General features: G+C 39.0%; 1 protein-coding gene across 1 annotated transcript in view; it reads left to right on the forward strand.

The window, feature by feature from the left end:
- WDR64 (WD repeat domain 64) overlaps positions 1 to 24,557 on the forward strand; it is a 144,375-nt gene that overhangs the window by 41,749 nt on the left and 78,069 nt on the right. The window contains exons 9-10 of the mRNA XM_064383474.1: positions 7,076 to 7,155; positions 18,655 to 18,794. Of these exons, the coding sequence (XP_064239544.1) occupies positions 7,076 to 7,155; positions 18,655 to 18,794 (220 nt within the window). The remainder of the gene's footprint in view (positions 1 to 7,075; positions 7,156 to 18,654; positions 18,795 to 24,557) is intronic.

The raw sequence follows: 24,557 nt of genomic DNA on the forward strand, positions 1-24,557 counted from the left end.
GCAGGAGTTAGCAAACAATAGCCCAACGCCAGATCCAATGAGTTACCTGTTTTGTTTCTGTTTTTGTTTTTGATTTGTTTTTCTTTTCCTTTGAGATGGAGTTTCGGAGTTTCGCTCCTATTGCCCAAGCTAGAGTGCAATGGTGCGATCTTGGCTTACCACAATCTCTGCCTCCCGGGTTCAAGCGATTCTCCTGCCTCAGCCTCCCAAGTAGCTGGGATTACAGGCATGCACTGCCGTGCCCAGCTAATTTTGTATTTTTAGTAGAGATGGGGTTTCTCCATGTTGGTCAGGCTGTTCTCGAACAAGTCACCTGTTTTTATAACATCTGCAAACTAAGAATGGTTTTTACATTTTTAAATGACTAAAACAAAAATTTTCAAACAAGAATAATATCTTATGACCCATAAAATTGATATGAAATTTAAATTTCATTGCTGATGAATAGAGTTGTAGGGAAAACACAACCATACTTATCTATGATTTTTTTCATCCTACAGTGGCAGAGTTGAGTAGTTGTGACAACAGAGACTTTGTAGCAAAATTGACAATATTTGTTATCTTATTCTTTACAGAAAAAGTTGACCAACCTCTGATCTAGAATTTTCTATTGCACCCTCCCTTGCCTCTTGAGAATGGGCACAATATGGATCAATAATACAGAGTTAGGGCCACTTTTAAAAGATGCCTTACCTGAGGCATTCTGAAATTTCTTACCTCTTATATCATAAAGGAGAAAAGGGAATGCCTTATTCCTTGTTTCCTGACCTCATTCTCCACCAACTACCCCACCATCACAGGGAGAAAATATTGAGGAACACTGCTTACTCAGTAGCCCTGCTTCTGCAGCAGTCACACAGTTCCCCTGGGATGCTCCTGTCTGCAGCATTGCGTTCCATTCAGTAACCAACCCCAATTGTGTAGCACATGCCCCCTGAAAAGAGTCACCCCTTTACCTTCTAGCTGATTACTCTGTTTCTCTCCCTGCATCAAGCTCATTAGTTCATGGAACAGGAGAAAAGTCTGAGATGAAGCATGTGGTAATTCCGGTGGGTCTTTTGATAGGGGACTCTATCAAAAGGTTTTCTTTTTATGTTTTGAAGAAATTGTCAGAAATGGTTTCTTTTTAAAAGCTATCATTTCAGGGGTATCAGAGAAAAATTCAGAATGAACTTCCCAGAATCAATACATTTCTATTCTGTGTGACTCTGGGAAGTGGTTATTGTCAATCTGATATTTGTCCCTTAGGGATATTCAAACAAATATTTATTGGGAGCCTTCTATATTCAAAGAACTATGGGGTATTAGTCCATTTTCACACTGCTATAAAGATACTATCTGAGACTGAGTAATTTGTAAAGGAAGGAGGTCTGGCTGGGTGTGGTGACTCACACCTGTAATCCCAACACTTAGCGTTGCTGAGGAGAGTAGATCAGGAGGTCAGGAGTTTGACACCAGCCTGACCCACATGGTGAAACCCCATCTCTACTAAAAATACAAAAATTAACTGGGCATGGTGTCAGGCACCTGTAATCCCAGCTACTCAGGGGGCTGAGGCAGGAGAATTGCTTGAACCTAGGAGGCAGAGATTGCAGTAAGCCGAGATTGCGCCACTGCACTCCAGCCTGGGCAACAGAGCGAGACTCTGTCTCAAAAAAAAAAAAAAAAAAAAAAAAAAAGAGAGATTTAATTGATTGATTCACAGTTCCACATGGCTGGGGAGGCTTCAGGAAACCTACAATCATGGGGGAAGGCGAAGGAGAAGCAAAGACCTTCACATGATGGCAGGAGAGAGATAAGTGAGCAAAAGAATGACTTGCCAAACACTTAAAATATCATCAGATCTCATGAGAACTCACTCACTATCACAAGAACAGCATGGGGGAAGCCACCTCTGTGATCCAATCACCTCCCACTAGGCTCCTTCCTCAACACCTGAGGGTTACAATTCAAGATGAGATTTGGGTGGGGCACAAAGTCTAACCATATCACATAGTATCTACATTTTACTTTGTTATGAATGAACATCACAGGCCAACATTGTACGTGAAACTGTGAGTCTGGTGCCTCTCTGCTATGCGTGGTGTTTACAGATGGGGCTCACTAAGCTTTCCTGGCCAAAAGGACAGTCTCCCTCCTTCCCAATCCCACCCTGCCATCCTGAGAAGGAAGTATAGTGTGGAGGACCTGGGCTCAAGTCCAGACACCAAGCCAATATCTCAATGCACTGGAAGGTATCTGAGAAAACATTCTTCACTCTTAAAGTGCTATCAAAATGCTAGTTAACATTATCATAATAGATTTCTCACAAAATGTTTGATTTTTTTATGTGAACTTGTTAGACTAAGATACTTCTAGTAACAGAATGAAAAAGCAATTTTTTAAAGAATATGCAGCTGCATATGAATATGAAATACTGGAAAGCAGGCCATCTTTCATTTCCCAAATTGACATCAATTATGTGAGCCTTTCTACTTGAAAGAAATTTTCCTTAAAGGCACAGTTCACTCATTTGTAATTCATTTAATTATGTGGGCTCCTATGAGTATTTTTTTTAGGAAACTAGAGGAATTATATCTAAAGGGCAAATATCCTTAAAAAAAACTGAAATTTTTTAAATGGAAAGTATGAACACAGTTTCCCGTGCTGAGAAATGTAAGTAAGAAGGTTGTTAGACCTTTTTATGTGTTCATAATCAGTTAATAGGGTATTAAATAGGTCTTTTTCTGCTGTCTTAGAATTTCAGCTAATGCCATTCTAAAGAGAGGTATAGTAGACCATCCTCAAGAATTACTGGAGAGGATCATCCTAGACCCATGACCTTTACACCATCATCCATTACCAGCAAATATGAATATCATACAACCAGCAATTCTATAATAATTGAAAAGAGGGATTAAGGTACATAGTTGTGGGCCAATGGGTGAATGCAGGGGCATTTTGTCTGCCTTCCCCAAAATGGGAGTGGCGGTTGGGGCAAGAGCTTCTGCTACTCCAAAGCAAGTGATGGTAGGTGCAGGAAGACCTACTCCAGAAGATCCGAAAATCGGTAATGCATCTGGCTCCCAAGCGGCTAGTTGCTAAGGCTCAGAACTCACAGGTCACCTTGGGCAATCTTGACATGCGACACGTGTATGCGATGACCACCACTCGCTTCCTCATGGAGAATTTCTTTATTAATTTTTTTCTTTTTAAAGACAAGGTCTTAATGTTACCCAGTCATGTGGACTGGAGGACAGGGGCATGATTATAGCTCATTTCACATTCAAATTCTTGGGATCAAGCAATTCTCCTGCCTCAGCCTCCCAAGTAGCTGGGACTACAGGTGCGTGTCACCACGCCCAGCTAATTTTTGTATTTTTAGTAGAGACTAGGTTTCACCATGTTGGCCAGGATGGTCTCGATCTCTTGACCTCGTGATCCACCTGCCTCGGCCTCCCAAAGTGCTGGGATTACAAGCGTGAGCTACCGCTCCCGCCTCATATACTCTTATGTCTTCAACATTTTTCTTCTGTCTGAGAAAAAATTTAGTATGTTTTCATGGGCCCTACAAATTCTAATTTGGGGATGTGAAAAATAAAATGTCCTATCACCCTAAGCTTTTATTTTTTCCTTCTGATTTTAAGTGCAATTAGAATATTTCTGCTGGCCCCTAAAAGTACTTAGGGCTCCAGACCTTGTGCCTATTGTGCCTAAGGAACAAGCCGACTCTGGCTGGAGGAACTGGCAACAGTGTGGCAAGGCTGCATTTACACTGACACTGTCCAGCATAGTGTGAATTCCCCATGGGCCACAGAAAGTAGCTTTGCTGGAGCCATCCTAATGGGACTTGGCCCAAGATCAAGGTGACATAATAAGACAAGGATAGAAGAAAATAATGCCATTCCTGGTGTGTGCTACATCCAGTTCAGTTCACTCAGTCAACCAGCTATAGTGACAGAGTGTGTCACTGTCAAACCTGTACATGAGTCATCAGTTAGAACCTAGCTACTTCTCATCTGGGACATTTAAGCATTTTCAAAATTCTAAATACTGACTTCTGATTTATGTTACTAAATTGAGACTTCTTTTTATGAACTTTGCATTTGATAGAAAGATTACTACTTATAAAGTAGACTTAAATTAGTTCAAAAAAATGTTTTAAATATTTTAGAAATATTCTTTCATATAGAGATAATACTGTCTTTTCCTCCACTTAGTAAAGCTTTCTTCCTAGCAGTGAACTTGGTTACTTGGCATTATTTTTTATTAAAATTTTAAAAATCAATTTGTTTTCAGGTGATTATTCTCACCCATTGAGACATTTTAAGAAATTTTATTCAAATTATTGATTTTTAAATTGTAGTGTGTATTTCAAAAAATATGATAGTTGTTCCTGCAAACTGATAGCCTGTTAGCTAAATGCAGCTACAAGACGTGTTTGGAGGATCACTTATTTCTTTGATCTTTGCTTGTTGTGGTGAACCTGCCTTTCCTGTTGTTGCACGTTGGCTGGCTCTGGGCCTGGCGTCCCCCTTTTCACGGGGCATGCACTCTCAGTTCACCACAGCCCCCCTTCTCCCTATGGTGTCATACCCATCCCTTCTCCCAGCTAGTTTACCTGCCCGGCTGGTGCAGACCTTTGAGTTTGTGACCCACAACTGGATGAACACTCTCACCTCTGCTCTTATAGTTCACTGATGTATCTATCCACTAGGGCAGTCTTGGGCATACAGCTGGCACCTATAAATGTTGTTGACTCACTGACTGAGGACCGGCTGAGTAAGCCCTAAAAACTCCACTTGTTTCATAGGCCTTGCTGCCTGGGGCAACTTTCCCTACCTCGAGTATTTCCCTTTTGGAGTACACTTAGAGTCAACTGTCCTCTCTCTTTAACTCCTTTATAAGCCCATTGACATTCTTTGATATGAGAAATTATTTTTTTAGCAATCTTAGACACAGCAGAACTTTTCAACCATATTACAAGCCTAAGCCTTTCCAATATAAAATTTTATAGCCAGCAACCTTCAAAGAATCCACAAATCAAGATCTCTCCCCACCCACCAGCCTGTTCTGATTTTGCTTCTTCCTCCATGTCTAGGTGCATTGCTGCTCAGAAAGTATAATGAATTACAACAGTCCTTATTCATGTTCCTCTACCCCAATCAGGGACCGCTGTGATTGGCTGTGCAGGCTGTGCCCTCCATAGCTCTGGGATGCCATCCACAAAGGGTGTGCAGTTGCCCTGCTTGACCCTACCCCAGCTGCACTATAGGGGGAAGGATAAAATCTAAGATTTAAGAATGGAAGAAGCTATTTAGGTCATAGTCAATCCTTGATTTCATAAGTGGGGACACTGTAGCTCAGCAAGATTAAGTGACTTTTCTAAAGTCATATATTTAGCAACAGAACACAGCCAGAATCTAGGTCTCCTGAACTCATGTCCACGGTACATTCTAAGTCGACTTCACCAGTCAGCCCTGTCCTGCTCCACCCACTTTATGGCCGGGCCCTATAAAGTCTGCCCATCCCACCTCTTCCTTTTACTGGGGCTCCCATAAAAAGAACCAAAGAGTGCTTATTCTTTCTTGAAACTGTATCAGGAGCCAGCCCATGTCCTGTGAAGTCTGCAAAGCAGGGAGAATATACTCCAGGGGATATGCAAGATGATCCATTAGAAAGGGGGTAGAAAACTCTAGAGGTTTTCTTTCTTTTAAATTTTTATCTCATTATTTTATTGTTGTTTGTTTTTGTTTATATAATTTTAATTCAGTAATATATATACATAATTTACAAATAAATGTCAGTGTTGTCCATGAAAAACAATTTTAAGAATTTTTTATTTTTTGAGACAGAGTCCCCCAGGCTGGAGTGCAGTGGTACTATCTCAGCTCACTGCAACCTCCCCGTCAAGGGTTCAGTGTCTCCTGTCTCAGTCTTCCAAGTAGCTGGGATTACAGGCGTGTGCCACCATGACTGGCTAATTTTTGTATTTTTAGTAGAGATGGAGTTTTACCATATTGGCTAGGCTGGTCTCGAATTCCTGACCTCACCTGATCCACCCGCTTTGGCCTCCTAAAGTGCTGGGATTATAGGCATAAGCCACCGTGCCCGGCCTTTAAGAAAAATTTTAATAGACATTTATGACTCCACCCTTGGAGAGTCGGATTCATCAAGTTAGGGCTGAGGTCCATGGTTTTTTTTTTTTTTTTTTTTTTGGTAGAGATGGGGTTTCTCCATTTTGCTCAGTCTGGTCTGGAATTCCTGGGCTCAAGCAATCCTCCTGCCTCAGCCTCCCAAAGTGTTTGAATGACAGGCGTGATCCACTGTACCCAGCCTAGAAATTTCTTTTTTAATATCCAAAGTGATCCTGATGCACAACCAGATTTTGGAACCACTATGCTAAGGTCTTGAGCATTCTGACCTAAGTAAACTTAAGATGTTGATAAAGTTGCATATACAGGTTTAAGGATAACTAGTTACTTTAGGCTTAAGGAAGAATAAAGTAATTTAATTGGAAAGGCTACATATGACCCATGGTATAAATGCCTAAACTTCAGAGTTGGAGCTTTCATTTATGATGCTGAAAGTTAGTTGAGCAAACTCTTTTTTTCACATTGTTTTCTCGCATTAAACTAATAAGGTATGTTTCAGCTAAATCACAAATCCACATCCTCCTAAAGTTTGCAATTCAGACTTTATTTCCATGCTGTCTCACTGATTTTGTGACTGCCCTGAGCACTCTACAGGCTTTCATTTAATTTGCATCCATTTCTTTCATATTGAGAAATATGAAAGTTCAATACTTGGGCAGTCATGTCAAGAATTCATTCTTGCCTGAGGTCTAGGGTGATAATTGCAATGCAAGATACTTCTGGTTATTGCCCCTTAGGTGCAATATCTCAAAGACGATCCCAAAATATAAGTAGATTCTTACCGTTAATGAGGACTTAATCATTACTTATAATATTGTCTGTGGGCAAATGGATTTACAACCAACTTAGATATGAGCCTATTAAACATAATCTATTTATATGTCAGAATTAACTTGATGAAGAAAAATATACACATTTTACATCTAATTTGTGTTTTCCAGGCCTGTCAGAGAGTTTTCCATGCCAAGAGGAGCAAACACTTTTTGCTATTGTGTTAAAGCAAATGTGATTGTCACTGGAGGTAAGAGGACAGTTCACATTACATGGAGATTTTCTACTTTGCAAACAGTGTTCTCTTTGCTTTTTGGTGCTGGGGGAAAAAATCAGGGAATTTACAAATTTGCATAAAGTCAAATCTGTCTGCTTTTTTCTTTCTGGCTTCTGGATTTGGTGACATACTTAGAAAAGCTTTCTTCAGCTTAAGAATGTGTGAGACAAATTTTCCTGTATCTTACTAGAATTTCTTCTTATTGTTTTGTTTTATATTTTACCTTCAGAGCTTTAATTCATCTAGAGCTTATTTTTATGTGTGAGAGCATGAGTTCCTGGGCTTCCCAGGAGACCTGGAACCCCTGAAGCAGAATGGCAGTTAAGTGTGTGTGTGTCTTTTTCTGGAGAAAACATTCAAAATTTTATCAAATCCTCACGAGGAGATCCTGACCAAAAAGGTCAAGAGCCAGTGGTTTAGAGTTAACAGACAAGAAGGGCAAGAAGAGAATCTTGAAGAATACCAACATTTAATAATTGCAATGCAAGATATTTCTGGTTATTTGGCTGAGGTGGGTGGATTGAGACCATCCAGGCTAGGATGGTGAAACCCCGTCTCTACTAAAAATACAAAAAAATTAGCTGGGTGTGTTGGTGTGCGCCTGCAACCCCAGCTAATTAGGATGCTGAGGCAGGAGAATCGCTTAAACCCAGGTGGCAGAGATTGCAGTGAGCCAAGATCATGCTACTGCACTCCAGCCTGGCCAGGCATGGTGGCTCACACCATTAATCCCAGCACTTTGGAGGCTGAGGCAGGAGGATCGCTTGAGCCCAGGAGCTCAAGACTAGCCTGGTAATACAGTGAGACCTTGTCTCTCAAAAAAATTTAAAAATTAGCTGAGCATGTGGTGTGCACCTGTAGCACCAGCTACTAGGGAGGCTGAGGTATGAGGATCACTTGAACCCAGGATGTTGAGGCTTCAGTGAGCTGTGACTGCGCCACTGCACTCCATCCTGGGTGACAAAGTAAGACCCTGTCTCAAAAAGAAAGAAAGAAGGAAAGGAAAGGGGAAGGGAGAGGAGGGGAGGGGAGGGGAGGAGAGGAGTTGGGAGGAGAGGACAAGGAAGGATGGGGAAGGGAGAGGAAACACCTACTTTATAGGGTGGTACTTAAGCTTAATTGAGACAATTTATGCTTGATGCATAATAGGTTCTCAATAAATGTAATCCTCTCTGTTTAAACACATTGGCAAAATCACTTTGGCAAATGTGGAAGTTTTGTTGGAATAAAATGGAATCCACTTAGGAGACTGTTAGAGAAGACATGAGTGAGATGGAGAGGGTCTGAATTACTGTAGGTGCTATTATTAAAAAAAAGAAAGACTCGATCTCAAAGACGTGGGAAATTAATTATTCATAAGACTTGGAGATGGAATCCTTTTGGGGATTAGTAAGAGAAATCAACCTGCTCCACATTTGTAAGGTGGGAGAAATGAAAGAGTAGCGATTGTGTTGGTAGTTACACAGAAATCAGGAAGACGGTGCTTACCCGGGGAAGGCGGACAAAGGAAAGCTCCACTGTGAACTTAAATGTCCAGTGTTGACTAGACATCCAAGAGAAGATTCCTTTTGGTGACAGGAAAAGACCTGGTTGGAGATGAATAATGTCTGGGCTCCCTGGGCCACCTGAATCAGGGAGAAGATGAGCTCCCAGAGGTTCCTCAAGAAGGCCGGGGTGGCCTTGCAAGAGACAGAAGGCATGTAGACTTGCAAGACTTAAATGAGCAAAACAAAAACACAAACAGACATCAAGAAAGTGACCTATATTGAAAACCCAAACTTTAAAAAGAGAAGAAACAATATTTTTTTAAAAAAGAAGAAAACTCTGTCGTCCAAAAAAAAAAAAGTCAATAAATACATCATTGGCAAAAGAGTTTACAGCAAAAATATCTATTAAAGGAGCCATGATGTTAAATGAGTAAGTGCTATTGGCTCTGTCTATAGTCAGATTTCTTCAGATTTCTCACTCTCAAACATATACAGCAGGAGGTTCGGTTTCCTATGTAGTGTCCTGCCTTATTCCTGAAGTGCCTATATTGCTAAATATAAAGACAGCTGAGCTCCTATTTCATGGCCAGGGAATCTCCCCTAAGGGCATAAAATTAATTTTTTTTTTCAAGTACACCGTGCATTCAAAATTTATATTTAAATCTATGCTCAGCTTTGGGCCTTCTATAGCACTTAACTTGAAATTAGCTTATGATTCCAACAGTATTACAAAAATCATATAGTAGTCTATTGTCAAGCACAACAAATCAAAACAATGCCCCAGAAGTTAGAAGAGCTGGGTTTAGCCGTCTCCTGGCCAACAACCAACTGTGATTTTTCAGCAATCGCTGCATCACTCACTCCCTTTTGCTCATTTTCCTTATCTGGTAAAAATGAGGAAGTGAGACTAAATACATTTCAAGATCCCTCTGAGCCTAAAATACTGTGATTCTATTTTTTGAAGAACTGCCTGTTCACAGGGAGATAAACTAAAAATGTCCTTTGGAAAATTTGGAAACCAGTTTGCCAATTAGATGCTACTCAATATATAATTGCAGCTTTGTGCACTCAGAAAAACCAAAGCGTTAATTGTCCACAAACCTCTAAAACTCAGCTGAGGACACCAAGAAAAGAAAGGAAGGCATATGGATAAGAAGTCTGTAAAGAAGTGCGTGGGAGTCGTGGCTTGGGGAGGGAGCAAGTTTCCTGATACCTGGTAGTGATGATTCTAAGAAAAACAGGAATCCAAGTCTCTAACCACACTAATTACAGTTATTATTTAAAGAGCTCCATACTGAGGTCTGGAACACATTAAGAAACAAATGCTAGAATCAGAAAAAAAATGGGATACTTTCAGAAAAAGAAGTGGGTTACTTATATCCCAGTTGCTTTATCGCCATTGTCCCTTCCTGAGTTGATGACTGTCTTGGCTTATTACTTCCAATGGAAATGGGCACATTTTTTGGTCTGGACTACACATCAGAAGGAGGATGTAGGAGATGAGGGGAGGAGCGTCCCTTGGTGTGAGAGACAAAGCAGCAAACACATTGGAGAATCAGACTGCAGTGAATGCTCCTCTCCCCATTGCATGTCTTAGGCAAAAATATTAGCCCTACTTCTCCTTCAGTGCAAACACTGCACATGAAACCCTTTGAAAAAGCGGTACTTAAATACAGGGCTAGTGTGAAATTTGATTCTAGAATCCGATTGTCACATTATGCTGTCACATTAATCTTAACCAGCTCCTCTGAACAGCCCTTGTCCTCACACACAAAAGTATACAAAACATTAAGAATTGACCAGTTTTCATAGGCTTTGTAAATTTTAATATTTTAATCATTTCTGGGGCAGAAAAGGTGTTTGGTAAAGTTTTAGGACTTAAACACTTCAGTGTTTTTGGATGAAGTCATCTGACTCTCATTAACCTCGGTGTTCATTATAAGACCCTCATCTACAGCTTTGAAAACTTATTAATTATGGGTTTTCCAGCTCTCTCACAGAGGGAAGAAAACACTTAGCAGTATTACTGACAAGCAATTAATACTTTTCATCATGCATAATTTATTGAATTGTCACAGTTATGGAGCCTCTATTAGTAGAAAATGCAAATTCCCAGTAACTGAAAACGCATTTTTCTCAGGAGAATACTCTTGTTGATTAGTGACTCAGCCAAGCACATTGCTAAATGTACGATATGTTCCCACTGGCAACTCAAAATATACAGTGAAAGCAGCTTTGCTAGGCATAGTTGAATGTGTTAAATGTGCGGGGACATTTGATGAGCTTGAAAAAAAGCAGAAGCTTTTGCAAGAAAAAAAAAAAAGCCAAACCAGGACAGAGTGCTTACCAAGAAAACCTACAAATTTCGAGCATTATTTTGGTGACCATCAAGAATATTTTTGCTGAATAGTGTTTGCAACTAGGCTTTTTAGGAATTAAGTTCCCAGTATGGAAGGTTCAGAGTAGAAACACAATTATCGCCCAAAAAAGATATCTTGGGGGCTCTGCATGCATTTTTTTTCCATGTTTTACTCAACGAATATTTTTTTGCACAGTTGCTATAGATTAGGCTATTAACCTATAAAGGTCATGTTGTGTTCCTAACCTGTAAATGTTTGAAATCTAATGGTACAAATAAGACAAGTTGATAGATGACTACAAAGTATAGCATGAATCAACATATGATGAAGATGGTGATAATAATACAGATGAAATAATGCAAGCATTGAGAGCTTAGCATCATGTCCCTTTCTACTCATTCTACCTCCACAAAGCCACCACCTATGATTCCATTCCTATCAACAAAAGCAAGCAGAGCTGGAGGACATCTGGGTGCAGGCAATAGGAAACCTCCAGAAGATTGCGTTTTCTTCACAATGCATAATGGACAAAGTCCTTAGTTTAAGAGGCCTAGACCGCTCTCAGGTGGCAGTTCTCTACTGCATTCTTCTTCATGTGATATACAAGTTACAGATTTTCTTCTGGGGATAGCCTATAGCCTGGGCTCATCATCCAAGAATGATAATGCCCATATCAGGGGATGCCCCACCAACATGATGTAAGATCGCCTGTGGGTGCAAGGCTTAGGTTCTGAGCAGTCTGAATAATGTGGTACATCTTGGCCATTGCTGATGAAAAGCAAAGACAGGCAAGATACTGCATTATTGGAATTATTCAGTTTGAATCATGTAACTAAATACCTGGCAAGTTTCTGATTACCTGTAAAAATTCCAGATTGCCCTCTGCTTTCACTGTAGTGATCTCTCCCTCCAGAGCACATAATCATGAAATGTTAGAACTGGAAGAAGCCTTGAAGATGATAATTTTACATGAGGAAATCGAGGCCCGAGACAAGTCGCACAGCTAGTTAGCTGGCAGAGCTGAGACTGAGTCAGTTCTCTTTGCACCCACTCAGCCCTGTATTCTTCCTGGAGCACAGAAATCTGGTTTAGTGGAGGCTCGCTCTCTCCTGCTTTTCTCTGTGACCTAAGCCTGCTCATCTCATCAAGAGTGATGCATCGAGATGAAGTGACTCACCAACTGAGAGAAGAGTTTGCTCAAGGAAAGAAAATCCTCTCTTTGATATGTGACTTCATCTAAATTCTGGCTTCACACACACACAAAAGAAAGAAAAAATAGCAACAAAGAAACAGGGAGTTAACTCTTTATGAACCATATTATTTATAGTATGAAGTTCTATCTTTAGATTTGACATCCTCTTTACAAATATCTGTTTTCCCTCAATATCTCCTTGCCTTATTGCTACTACTAGATTGTAAACTCTCAAGAGCAGGGATCATATTTCATATATCTGTATATCAGTTCTTCTCCCCTAAACATAATCTAAATGCATCCTAAATGGTGGAGGAACTTGGAATAATAGTAATATGAATTGTTACTTTATGGTCCAGAAACTGTTAAGTTATACAGGTACAATTCCATTCAATCTTCACAATAAAACTATGATGTAAGTTCCATTTATCCCCATTTCATAGATAAGAAAACTCAGATGCAGAGAGGTGAAGCAACTTATTTGAAGTCATAAAGCTAGTTAACTGCTAGAGCCAGGTTTCAAATCAAATCTGAGTCGCTCAAAATATGCATCCTTAACCACCTTATGAGTGACTCTACAAGCCAACTCATTTACTTAGCAAACATGTATTAAGAACTGACTACTTGCCAAACACTGCTATGGATGAGAACTACTAGGCTTACCAGATAATGTGTAAACAGATAGATAAACAGACAATTATAATTGAATACAATTAGTGCTATAAAAGAGAGCAAAAGATAACACAGTAAAAACACAGAAGAAGGAGTCTGAACTAGGGCAGAGGAAAGTGATTAGAGAAGGTACTGGGGAGAGTAATGACCAAACTAAGTCTAAAAGGGTGTTAACTTTGGTCTTCTGAAAAAGACTTTGGGCAGGGACAATGTCTAGAGTTTCTTTGTATCCTTTACTTCTCGCAAAATACTAAGGGCACAAAGGTATCAGAAGAGAAGGGGGAACATAGGTTTTAAAAAACACCAAGTGCACAGTTAATTTCTCAAGAGATTTTCTTTCTTGTTAATAAGGGTAGCATGAAAGTTTTAAATTTAAGAAAATATTCCACTTACTCATCAACCACAATCCCTAAAATACCTTGTTGATGTTTTAGTCAGCTTGAGCCGCCTTAACAAAATACCATAAACAGAAAGGTTTAAGCAACAGAAATTTGATTTCTTTCATTTCTGGAGGCTAGATGGCCAGGATCAAGGTGCCAGCATTGTCAGTTTCTGGCGAGGGCTCTCTTCCTGGCTCGTAGACACCTGCCTTCTCTCCGTGTACTCAAACGGCAGGGAGAGAGAGGGGAAAGAGGGTGAGGTGGGGCAGCAGGATCTGGTGTCTCTTCTAATAAGGACACGAATCCCTCATGAGGGCCCACCTTCCTAACCTCAGCGGAACTTAATTATATCTCCCAAAAGCCCCCCATTTCCGAACACCATTGTGTTGAGGGCTAGGGCTTCAGTATACAAATTTGGGAGGGAATGAATTCAGTCTCTTGCAATTCTTAAGAAATGGAAACCAAGAATCAGCTATGGTGCAATTAGATTTTTTTCAGCTTGCCTGTAATAACACTCCAAGAAGTGAGAGCCTCTGAAGTGAACAAATGACCTTCCAAAAAAATTGGATGAACATTCAACGAAGATCCTTTTTTATCGTTTGAATACATGTTTTTCCCCTCTTTTGGCACTTGATAGTTAAAATTCCGAGCTGTGATTCATCATTCCAGCAATGAAGTTATTGAAGTGGTTCAATAAGTATCTTTTGAATTCTTACTACAGGTTATATGTGACAGTAAACAAGAACAAGTTCTGACCTCAAGGCACCTCGAGTCTAATAGTGGTCCAGACAAATAAAATTATTATAGATGATGGGGATGAAGGAGGCACATACGTAGGGCACTCAGGTTTGAAGAATACCAAAGTATTCGGGATATTATTGTAGGAAAAGCTATGCTAAGACTTGATGGATAGATTGAGATACTCAAAGAAGAGAAAAAAGGTAGAGAAAATACTATGCTTTTTCATAAAGCCCAATAAAATAATCATAGAATTATGGAAGCATCTATCAAATTTGCCTGGTTTATAAATATCCAACTAACAAGTCACCTCATTATCCCTCCATACCTGAGTGGCTCTTTCAGTGTGCATAATCTACCAAAATAAAAATTCAATCTACATCAGCAAATACATTCTAATGGGTGGCCCAATACATACTACCAGATTAACTAGAATGACTATTTGGGGTTTTAAAAGTTTATTTTATTTTTTTTCTTCAAATTTACTTTAACTTCTAGGGTATGTGTGAAGGATGTGTTACATAGGTAAACATGTGCCATGGTGGTTTGCTGCACAGATTAACCTATCACTTGGATGTTAAGCCCAGCATCTATTACCTGTTCTTCCTGATCCTCTCCCTCTCCCTAACCACCCACAGGCCCCAGTGTGTGTTGTTCCCTACCATATGTCCATGTGTTCTCAAGGTTCAGCTCCCACTTAGAAGTGAGAGCATGCAATGTTTGATTTTCTGTTCCTGTGTTAGTTTGCTGAGGATAACGGCTTCCAGCTCCATCCATGTCCTTGCAAAGGACATGATCTTGTTCCTTTTTATGGCTGCACAGTATTCCATGGTGTATATGTACCACATTTTCTTTATCCATCTATCATCGATGGGCATTTGGATTGATTCCTTGTCTTTGCTGTTGTGGATAGTGCTGTAAAGAACATATACGTGCATCTATTTTTATAATAGAATGATTTGTATTCCTTTGGGTATGTACCCAGTAATGGGATTGCTGGGTCAAATGATATTTCTGTCCTTAGATCTTTGAGGAATTGCCACACTGTCTTCCACAATGGTTAATTTACACTCCCACCAACAATGTAAAAGCATTTGTTTTTCACCACAACTTTGCCAGCATGTTTTCACATTCTGGCACCCACTCAGCCAGACTTTTTAATAATCATCGTTCTGACTGGCATGAGATGGTATCTCATTGTGGTTTTGATTTGCATTTCTCTAATAACCAATGATGTTGCACTTTTTTTTTAATATGTTTTTTGGCTGCATAAATGTCTTCTTTTGAGAAGTGTCTGTTCATGTCTTTACCCACTTTTTTTGTTTGTTTGGTTTTTTGGCTGGTTTTTTTTTGAGATGGAGTTTTGCTCTTGTTGCATGATCTTGGCTCACTGCAACCTTTGCCTCCTGGGTTCAAGCGATTCTCCTGTCTCAGCCTCCCAAGTATCTGGTATTACAGGCATGCACCACCATGCCCAGCTAATTTTGTATTTTTAGTAGAGACGAGGTTTCTCCATATTGGTCAGGTTGGTCTCAAACTCCCGACCTCAGGTGATCCGCCCACCTCGGCCTCCCAAAGTGCTGGGATTACAAGCATAAGCCACCGCATCCAGCCCTTTGCCCACTTTTTAAGGGGTAATTTTTCTCTTATAAGTTTGTTTAAGTTCCTTATAGACTCTGGATATTAGACCTTTATCAGATGGATAGATTGCAAAATTTTTCTCCCATTCTGTAGGTTGTCTATTCACTCTGATGATAGTTTCTTTTGCTGTGCAGAAGCTCTTTAGTTTAATTAGATCCAATTTGTCAATTTTTGCTTTTGTTGCTATTGCCTTTGGCATTTTCATCATGAAATCTTTGCTTGTGTCCTGTGTCCTGAATGGTATTGCCTAGATTTTCTTCTAGGGCTTTTATAGTTTTGGGGTTTACATTGAAGTCTTTAATCCATCTTGAGTTAATTTTTGTATAAGGTGTAAGGAGAGGGTCCAGTTTCAATTTTCTGCATGTGGCTAGCCAGTTCTCCCAGCACCATTTATTAAATAATCCTTTCTTCATTGCTTGTATTGGTCAGGTTTGTCGACAATCAGCTAGTTGTAGATGTGTGGTTTTATTTCTGAGCTCTCTATTCTGTTCCATTGGTCTATGTGTCTGTTTTCATACCAGTACCATGCTCTTTGGGTTACTGGAGCCTTGTAGTATAGTTTGAAGTGAGGTAGCTTGACGCCATCAGCTTTGTTCTTTTAGCTTAGGATTGTCTTTGCTATTTGGGCTCTTTTTTGGTTCCACTTTAATTTTAAAATAGTTTCTTCTACTTCTCTGAAGAATGTAAAATGACTATTTTGAATTTTAGACTTTTTATAAGTAAATTATGACTGTTAATAACAGGTTATATATAAATTATAACTTAGGTTATAATGCTTTTATACAACCTTTTTATCTAAAAGGTCTTTGGTAGTATGTAAGGTGCTTAGGAATGCATTGTTGTACTATAACTCAATTCCATATTCTGAGATGTACAAATCACATTCAAATAATTAAATTAAATCATTTGATTAAAATTTTTTAATCTCTGGGAGTTAGTTTCTGTCTTTTTGAGATAAGAAAATTGGATTATGCAACTTCTAGGATCCCAATTTGAAGTTATTTGATGTTTTTATGACTTAGTTTCCAGGATGACATTTAAAGAATTATTTGTGAATTAGAAAATTTAATATCTTAAAAAATATTCTGTATTTTGTAAATGATTACAGTTTTTATTCTTTTTGGAAATACAATTAGATTATAAGTAAGCATTCGTTCAAGTAATGCTGGCTGCTGTAATAAAATAACCCCCAAAATGTGAATGGGTCAGACACAATGAAAATGTAAAGTTTAAAATCAGCTCTCAGAATTCACTGGCTACAACTCAGTAACCTGACCACACCTAACTGCAAAGGGGTCTGGAAATGTGTGCCCAGGAAGACAGGATGTGGGTTTGGTGAACAGGTAGCCAGTTTCTTCATAAAACTCTGTGTGTGTGTGTGTGTGTGTGTGTGTGTGTGTGTGTTCATATGATAATACATTTGTGGTTCAATTTTTATTTTTAGTGCTATCAAAATTCCAATAGATCATGGCTAAAGGATATAGTCAAACAATTTACAGAAGAAGATACAATTAACAGATATATTTGCGAAAAAATAACCAACAGCATTAACTATCATAAAATGTAATTAAAAATAAGGTATCACTTTAGACCTATTAACATAGCAAACATTTTAGGTCATGATAATATTCATGTGCTGGCCAGAATTTAATGAAACTGACAGAATATATGGTTGATGGCCTTGGGATTTAGTACAACCATTTTGGAGAGTAAGCTAGCAATATGTTTAAAAGTGATAAAAATGTTTATAGCCCTTAACATAGTGATACCACACTTGGGACTTTATCCTCAGTAAATAATCCAAAAGGAAAAAAAGACCACAGAAGTACAATAACTATTCATTGCAGTATTGTTGAATAAGGTAAGAAAAAAAAAAACTAGAATTAATGGACGAATCAATAAACAAGTAGTTAAGAAATTGTGAAATAGGCCAGATGCGATGGCTGGAGCCTGTAATCATAGCACTTTGGGAGGTGAGGCTGGCAGATCACAAGGTCAGGAGATCAAGACCATCCTGGCTAACAAAGTGAAACCCCATCTCTACTAAAAATACAAAAACTTAGCTGGGCATGGTGGCACGAGCCTGTAGTCCCAGCTACTGAAGAGGCTGAGGCAGGAGACTCACTTGAACTCAGGAGGCGGAGGTTGCAGTGAGCCAAGAGCACACCACTGCACTCCAGCCTGGCGATAGAGTGAGACTCCATCTCAAAAAAAAAAAGAAAGAAATTGTGAAATAGTAACTAAAAGAATAATTATGCACGCATGAGCCCATGGTCTGAATATAGAAAAAGTAGTGGGTAAAAACATGTATCCAGAAATATATGTAATTTATATTTTTTAAAAGTTAACAGTGATTTCCTACAGGGAGTTAAATTAGAGATTATGGAGGAAAAGACATTTTTAATAAAAATTATACCCTTCTATACTGTTTAAATCTTTTACCATGAACCCATATGATTTTAATAATCAAAAAATCATATTTATTCTGTGATAGTAACTACATATAAATTATATATGCCTATGAATACTTGCTAGAAGGGAAGATGAAAGAAATGACAACAGTTGATTTGTTATAATGGTGGAGATTAAGTGCAGTTTTCCTCTTTCCTTGCTCTCTTTTATTATTATAATGTTTGCATAATTTAAGAATGTGAAAACAAAAGAACAGCTGCCTTAAATATTTTAGGAAGTAAATAGAGTATAAATAATGCATTAATGCATGAAAATATAGGAAAGGATTGAATCAAGAAAAGAACTCATAAAATATTTATGAGAATTCACATTTGTATATGTAAATACAGTCTTTACAAAACAGCCTTGACAATAAGCAACAGATCCAAACCAAGGCCAGCCCCTTAGCACATCAATCACAGAATGCATCCTGCCAGAAACAGACTGTGATTTGCTGTTAGAAGAAAGATAAGGGTATGATACATTGAGAGGTACATTTGGAGTTTTGACCACCTGAGAAAACAAAGAATCTTTCCTGTCCTCCTTTCCAGGTGATGATAAAGTCATCCGGTTGTGGCACCCCAATATCAGCACCAAGCCAGTGGGGAAGCTCGTGGGACACATGTTTAGTATCACCGAGATTGTCACCAATGAGAAAGATCAACACGTCATCAGCCTTTCCTCTGCAAAGGTAACAAAAAGAAAATAACAAAACGAAGCTAGTTTTTTCCTTAAAATTATCTGTTGTAAGGCATAGGGAATATACAATTTTTGACTGAAATAGATGATAAGTTACTGAATCATTGAGAAAAATATTGTCAGTATGGAAAAGGAAATGATAGACCAGTGTTCTCTGTTTCTATTGACTATACATAAGAAAGAGCATGTTTAAAAACAAGTGTACAAGAAAAACAATATTGAAAAGATAGCAAATATTTTCCCCAAAAGTAAAACACAAGCAGCCTTTCAATAGATAGGAACATCAGAAAAAAATGAGGATTTCTGTTATTGTTGCTGTTATTAAACAGTGTTTGAAACATTCTAATCAATGTAATAAAACAAAAAAAAAGAGTTATAAATATTAAACATTAGGAGACTGAATTATATTTGCAAATAATGTGATTGCTTGAAAAAAATCAATAAAATCAACTTTCAGTGTAGAAATAGATAAATTCAATAAAGTGGCTAGTTGCAATAGCAACTTAAAAATAAAATTAAAAAATAAATTTCTAAAAAATAAAAAATAATAAATTTCTATATAAGAACAATAACTAGTAAGGAAAAACGTCAAAGAGATAGCATTCACAAGAGTAAAAAATACGAAATACCTGGGAGTAAACTTATTAAGCAATATTCACTACGAACATTAAGGTAACTATGAAGTTTTACTGAGGTACTTTTATTTCACTAATAAAGGGACATACTGTGTTCCTACATGGAAATAGTGTGCTGTAAAAGATATTCTCCATCAGATAAATCTATTTATTTATTGCTAGTCAGAATTATTTAAGTATCAGCTTGCCAAGTTTAAAGTTAATGTAAAAATACTGGCATATAGGAATGTCCTAGAAACTTTGGGAGATATAATTGTGAGATGGCACTTTCCTTGTCCACTATTAAAGCATATCATAAAGCCAAAATAAATAAAACAGAGCAGCAGTCAATGCAGAAATAATCACATCTATGAAGCAAAGAGGATAATGCAGGAATTAGTTCATGTGTACGTGGGAATTTTGTATAGGGCAGAAATAACATTTCAGATATGTAAGCAAAGGATGGTTTGTTCAATACGTGTTGGGAAAACTGAATAGCAATAAAGAAAGAAAGATGTAATCAGATCATCATTTGATAATATACACCACAATACATTACATATGAATTAGAGATTTTAATTTTAAAATACAAAATCATAGAAATTCTAGATTTCCAGAAGAAAATATAGGTGAGTAGTCTTATAACTTTAGGGTAATTCCTAAGCATAGCACCTATGGCTAAAGGGAAAATAAGTATGACTACATAAACATTCAAACTTTCTGTAAATTATAATAGCTGTCATTTGTCAAGTGCTTAAGTGCCAGGTGCTGTGCTAAGTATTTTACATAGGCAACTCATTGATGCTAACAACAACCCAATAAAGTAATTATCCCCATTTTATGGACATAAAAGAAAATGAAATTGAAGTCACTTACACAAGGTCACAGAACTATCTAATGCCGAAGCGTGGTCAATCCCATATTTGCCTCTTCATCAGCCTGCCTCCCTATGCTCATAAACAAAGTTAAAGGCAGACAGCGGAGCAGGGGGGCAAAAATGCAATAAAAAAATCGAGAAATTGGAATAATATCCTTGAACAAATATCAAAAATATTTAGCAAATCAGTAGGGGAAAGAAAGAGGAGCGAAGGGCAAAGGTTTAAGAACACAGGTTTACGTACTGCTGGGTGGAAATGAAAACGGCAAAAACTTCCTGAGTATTTATTCTAATAAAATAGCCAGAGGAGTGCACAGAGATCTGTATAAAAGGATGCTCATTGCACCATTGCTTATATTGATTTCAGAAGGAAAAAAGAACATAAAGAAAATAGGGAAGAAGCAAGAAATACAGAAAGAAAATGAAAGACGGAAGGGAAAGAAAAAAACTCAGACACTGTCCCTCTTTGCCCCACGTACCCCGCCCTCGCGCCTTCCTCCCCACATACACCATCTACCCCTCATACACCCTCTACCCGATGCAAAACCCTTCAATGGAAGAAATCGGGACCTCCAAGGCCCAGCCGTTCCCTCCACACTCACGGAACTGTGTGAATCTCCCTGGAGCCCCATGCTTGCCATATGCAACCACAAGGGAAAGAGTCTAAGGACCTTCGAGGGGTTCCTCCCAAGTTAGAGAGGAAAATGCACCCTGCTCCTGACCCCTCTGCTCATAGCTGAGGACATGACCTGACCTGAAGGCCTCCCCAGCAGGCCAGCAGCCCTCACCTGCCAATATGGCAGCCACAAATTCTTAAAACATGGCTAGTCCGAATTGAGGTCTGCTGTGAGTGTAAAATACACAAGACTCCAAAGATTCAGTATCTGCTCACCTCCAAAAAAACTCAATTTTTTGAGACAGGATCTTGCTCTGTCGCCCAGGCTGCAGTACAGTGGCATGGTGCGGTGGGGCGCACTGCAGCCTCTGGCTCTCTGCTGCCTTGACCTACCTGGCTTCAGGGATCCTCCCATCTCAGCCTCCCCAGTAGCTGGGTCTACAGTCAGGGGCCACCATACCAAGCTAATTTGTTGTTTGTTTTTTTTTTTGTAGAGATGGAGGTCTCTCTAGGTTGCTAATTTTTAAATTTTTGGTAGAGATGGGGTCTTGCTATGTTGCCTGAACTCCTAGGCTCAAGTGATCCTCCTGCCTCAAAGTGCTGGTGTAGGCCTGAGCCATGGCACTGGGTCAGTTGTTTTTATATTGATTATATATTGAAGCGATAATAATTTGGCTATATAGGGGTAAATAAAATACATTGCTAAAATTGTTTTTAAAAAAAGAGTAAGGGCTGCACGTAATGGTCATGCTAGTAATCCTAGCACTTTGGGAGGTCAAGGCGGGAGGATTACTTGAGCCCAGGAGTTTGAGACCAGCCTGGGAAACATAGTGTAACACCATCTTTAAAAGAAAAAAAAGATTATGATAATGACTGCACAACTATTTAAATTGACTAAAACGCACAGAAACTTACACTAAAAATGGGTGAGTTTTAAGGTCAATATTGCAGTTGAAAAAGAGTGATAGGGTGATGTACCAATAAAGTAAAATTCAAGAGAAAAGAAATAGTTTGATTCAGTAAATTATGTCATATCCTTTTATATAATAGAACTATCACATAGACATTCAACATTATGTAAATGAATAGTGATATGAAAATATCTAATATGATATATAAAATAAAATAATATGTAAGTAATCAATTTTAAAACATGCATTTGTCTATCATATATTATTGGAGATGATTAACAGCAAGATGTTTTAGTGAGGTTAACAAGATTGTGGACAGACGTGGATGGATTTTTTTCTTTTGTTTTCTCTTTTCATTTTTTTTGATAGTAAATGTACATTTTCCTTTGTAGTAAGGAAACTTTTTTTTAAAAGTAGTACTGGAAAGACAGTAAAGGTTTGAGACACTGTATCTAAAACATGTTATGATTGAGACCTGAAGTCTCCTACAGATAATTTAAAGAAAAATAAGACATCTTTCTAGCAAAAGTTGAAATTGAAATACCCTAGCTTGGCTGTGGTGAATACATTTTAAACAATCCTGCCAACTCCATTTTACCCACTCTGAGCTATGTAGGGCATTCTGCCCCTGACCCTGAACTGATATAAAAATGTTGACCATGTAATCCCAGTACTTTGGGAGGCCGAGGCAGGTGGATCACGAGGTCAAGAGATAGAGACCATCCCGGTCAACATGGTGAAACCCCCGTCTCTACTAAAAATACAAAAAATTAGCTGGGCATGGTGGCGCGTGCCTGTAATCCCAGCTACTCAGGAGGCTGAGGCAGGAGAATTGCCTGAACCCAGGAGGCGGAGGTTGCGGTGAGCCGAGATCGCGCCATTGCACTCCAGCCTGGGTAACAAGAGCGAAACTTCATCTCAAAAAAAAAAAAAAAAAATGTTGACCATGCTTTGTTCTGGGCCAAGAGGTTTGAGTTCTAGCTGACTCTCGGATGCCAGCATTAAAGCGGACACTCAACAAACTCAGAGCGGGGCGCTTCTGTTTAAAACTCGCTCAAATATAACAAAATCACTCATGATCAGAGATGAAGAGAAAGAAGAGATAACCTTTTGTGTTTCTTTTAAATGTAATGGGTGTATTAAGATGATACTCATTCATGCATCTCAGTAGCTCTACTTGGGAAAATTAATATCTTCCCACTTGGTTTCTTCATCTGTAAATGTAGGAATGTTTAGCCCAGAGGGCCATTATAAAGATGAAAGATGGTCATTCATTTAGTTATTTTGCAAATATTTATTTATTTCTTGGGTGTTAAATACTGTTCTGAGTTATTTTTGTTTTTGAGTTGGAGTCTTGCTCTGTTGCCAGGCTGGAGTGCAGTGGCATGATCTCGGCTCACTACAACCTCCGCTTCCCGGGTTCAAGTGATTCTTCTGCCTCAGCCTCCCAAATAGCTGGGACTACAGGTGTGCACCACCACTCCTAGGTAATTTTTGTATTTTTAGTAGAGACGGGGGTTTCGCATGTTGCCAGGATGGTCTTGCTTTATTGACCTCGTGATCTGCCCACCTTGGCCTCCCAAAGTGCTGGGATTTTACAGGCATGAGCCACCAAGCCCAGCCCTGAGTTCCTAAGGACAAAGTGTTGAACAAGGAGGACCAAGGCTGCTTACTGAGGAAGTTGACATGCTAGAGGAAGAGAGAGACCAACAAGTGAAGTAACAAATACATAAGGAAACAGTGTGATAAGTATGGTAAGAAACAGGAAACGTGCGGCTGGGTACAATGGTTCGTGCCTGTAATCCCAGCACTTTGGGAGGTTGAGACAGGAGGATTTCTTGAGGCCAGGAGTTCAAAAGCAGCCTAAGCAAAATAGCAAGACTCTATCTCTACCAAAGAAGCAGCAGAAAAAGGAGAAGCAGAAGCAGCAGAAGAAGGAGAAGAAGGAGAAGGAGGGGAAGGGGAAGAGGAAGAAGAGGAAGGGGAAGAAGAAGGAGAAGGAGAAGAAAAAGAGGAGGAGGAGGAGAAGAAGGGGAAGAGGAGAAATAGAAAACACAGTGGTGCAATGTGATTGAATCATCTCTGAGGAGGTGACATAAGAGCCAAAGCTTGAATGACCAGGGGAACCAGCCCCATGAAGATCTAGGAAAAGGAAAAGGGCACTTTAGGCAGAAAGAAGAGCAAACTAGGCTGTAGCTCACACCTGTAATCCCAGCACTTTGAGAGGCCAGGCGGGTGGATTATTTGAGGTTAGAAGTTCGAGACCAGCCTGGCCAACATGGTGAAACCTCGTCTCTACTAAAAATATAAAAATTAGCCAGGTGTAGTGGTGCGTACCTGTAATCCCAGCTACTCAGGAGGCTGGGGCATGAGAATTGCTTGAACCTGGGAGGCAGAGGTTGCAGTGAGCTGAGGTCGTGCCACTGCACTCCAGCCTGGGCAACAGAGTGAGACTCAGTCTCAAAAAGAAAAAAAAAAAAAGAAAAGAAAAGCAAACTAGGCACATACATGTTTTTGGTTTTTTCTTATTGAAGCTATATTATTATTTACAGAAAAGAGAACAGACAACATCCCTTCAAACTATTTTGTATAAACTATTGTTCATCACAATAAGCAGAAAGCACATAAATCACCATGCATATAGTGTGCCAACTGCACGCCTTTTCCTAAGCTCTTCAAATAGCAAGATTTTCATGCTTTTTCTAATTTTGCAGTCCTTCCACCAGGATATTATTTT

Source organism: Aotus nancymaae, unplaced genomic scaffold (genome assembly GCF_030222135.1).
Source record: "Aotus nancymaae isolate 86718 unplaced genomic scaffold, 86718_ANA_hifiasm-v0.15.2.pri h1tg000032l_0, whole genome shotgun sequence".
NCBI lineage: Eukaryota > Metazoa > Chordata > Mammalia > Primates > Aotidae > Aotus > Aotus nancymaae.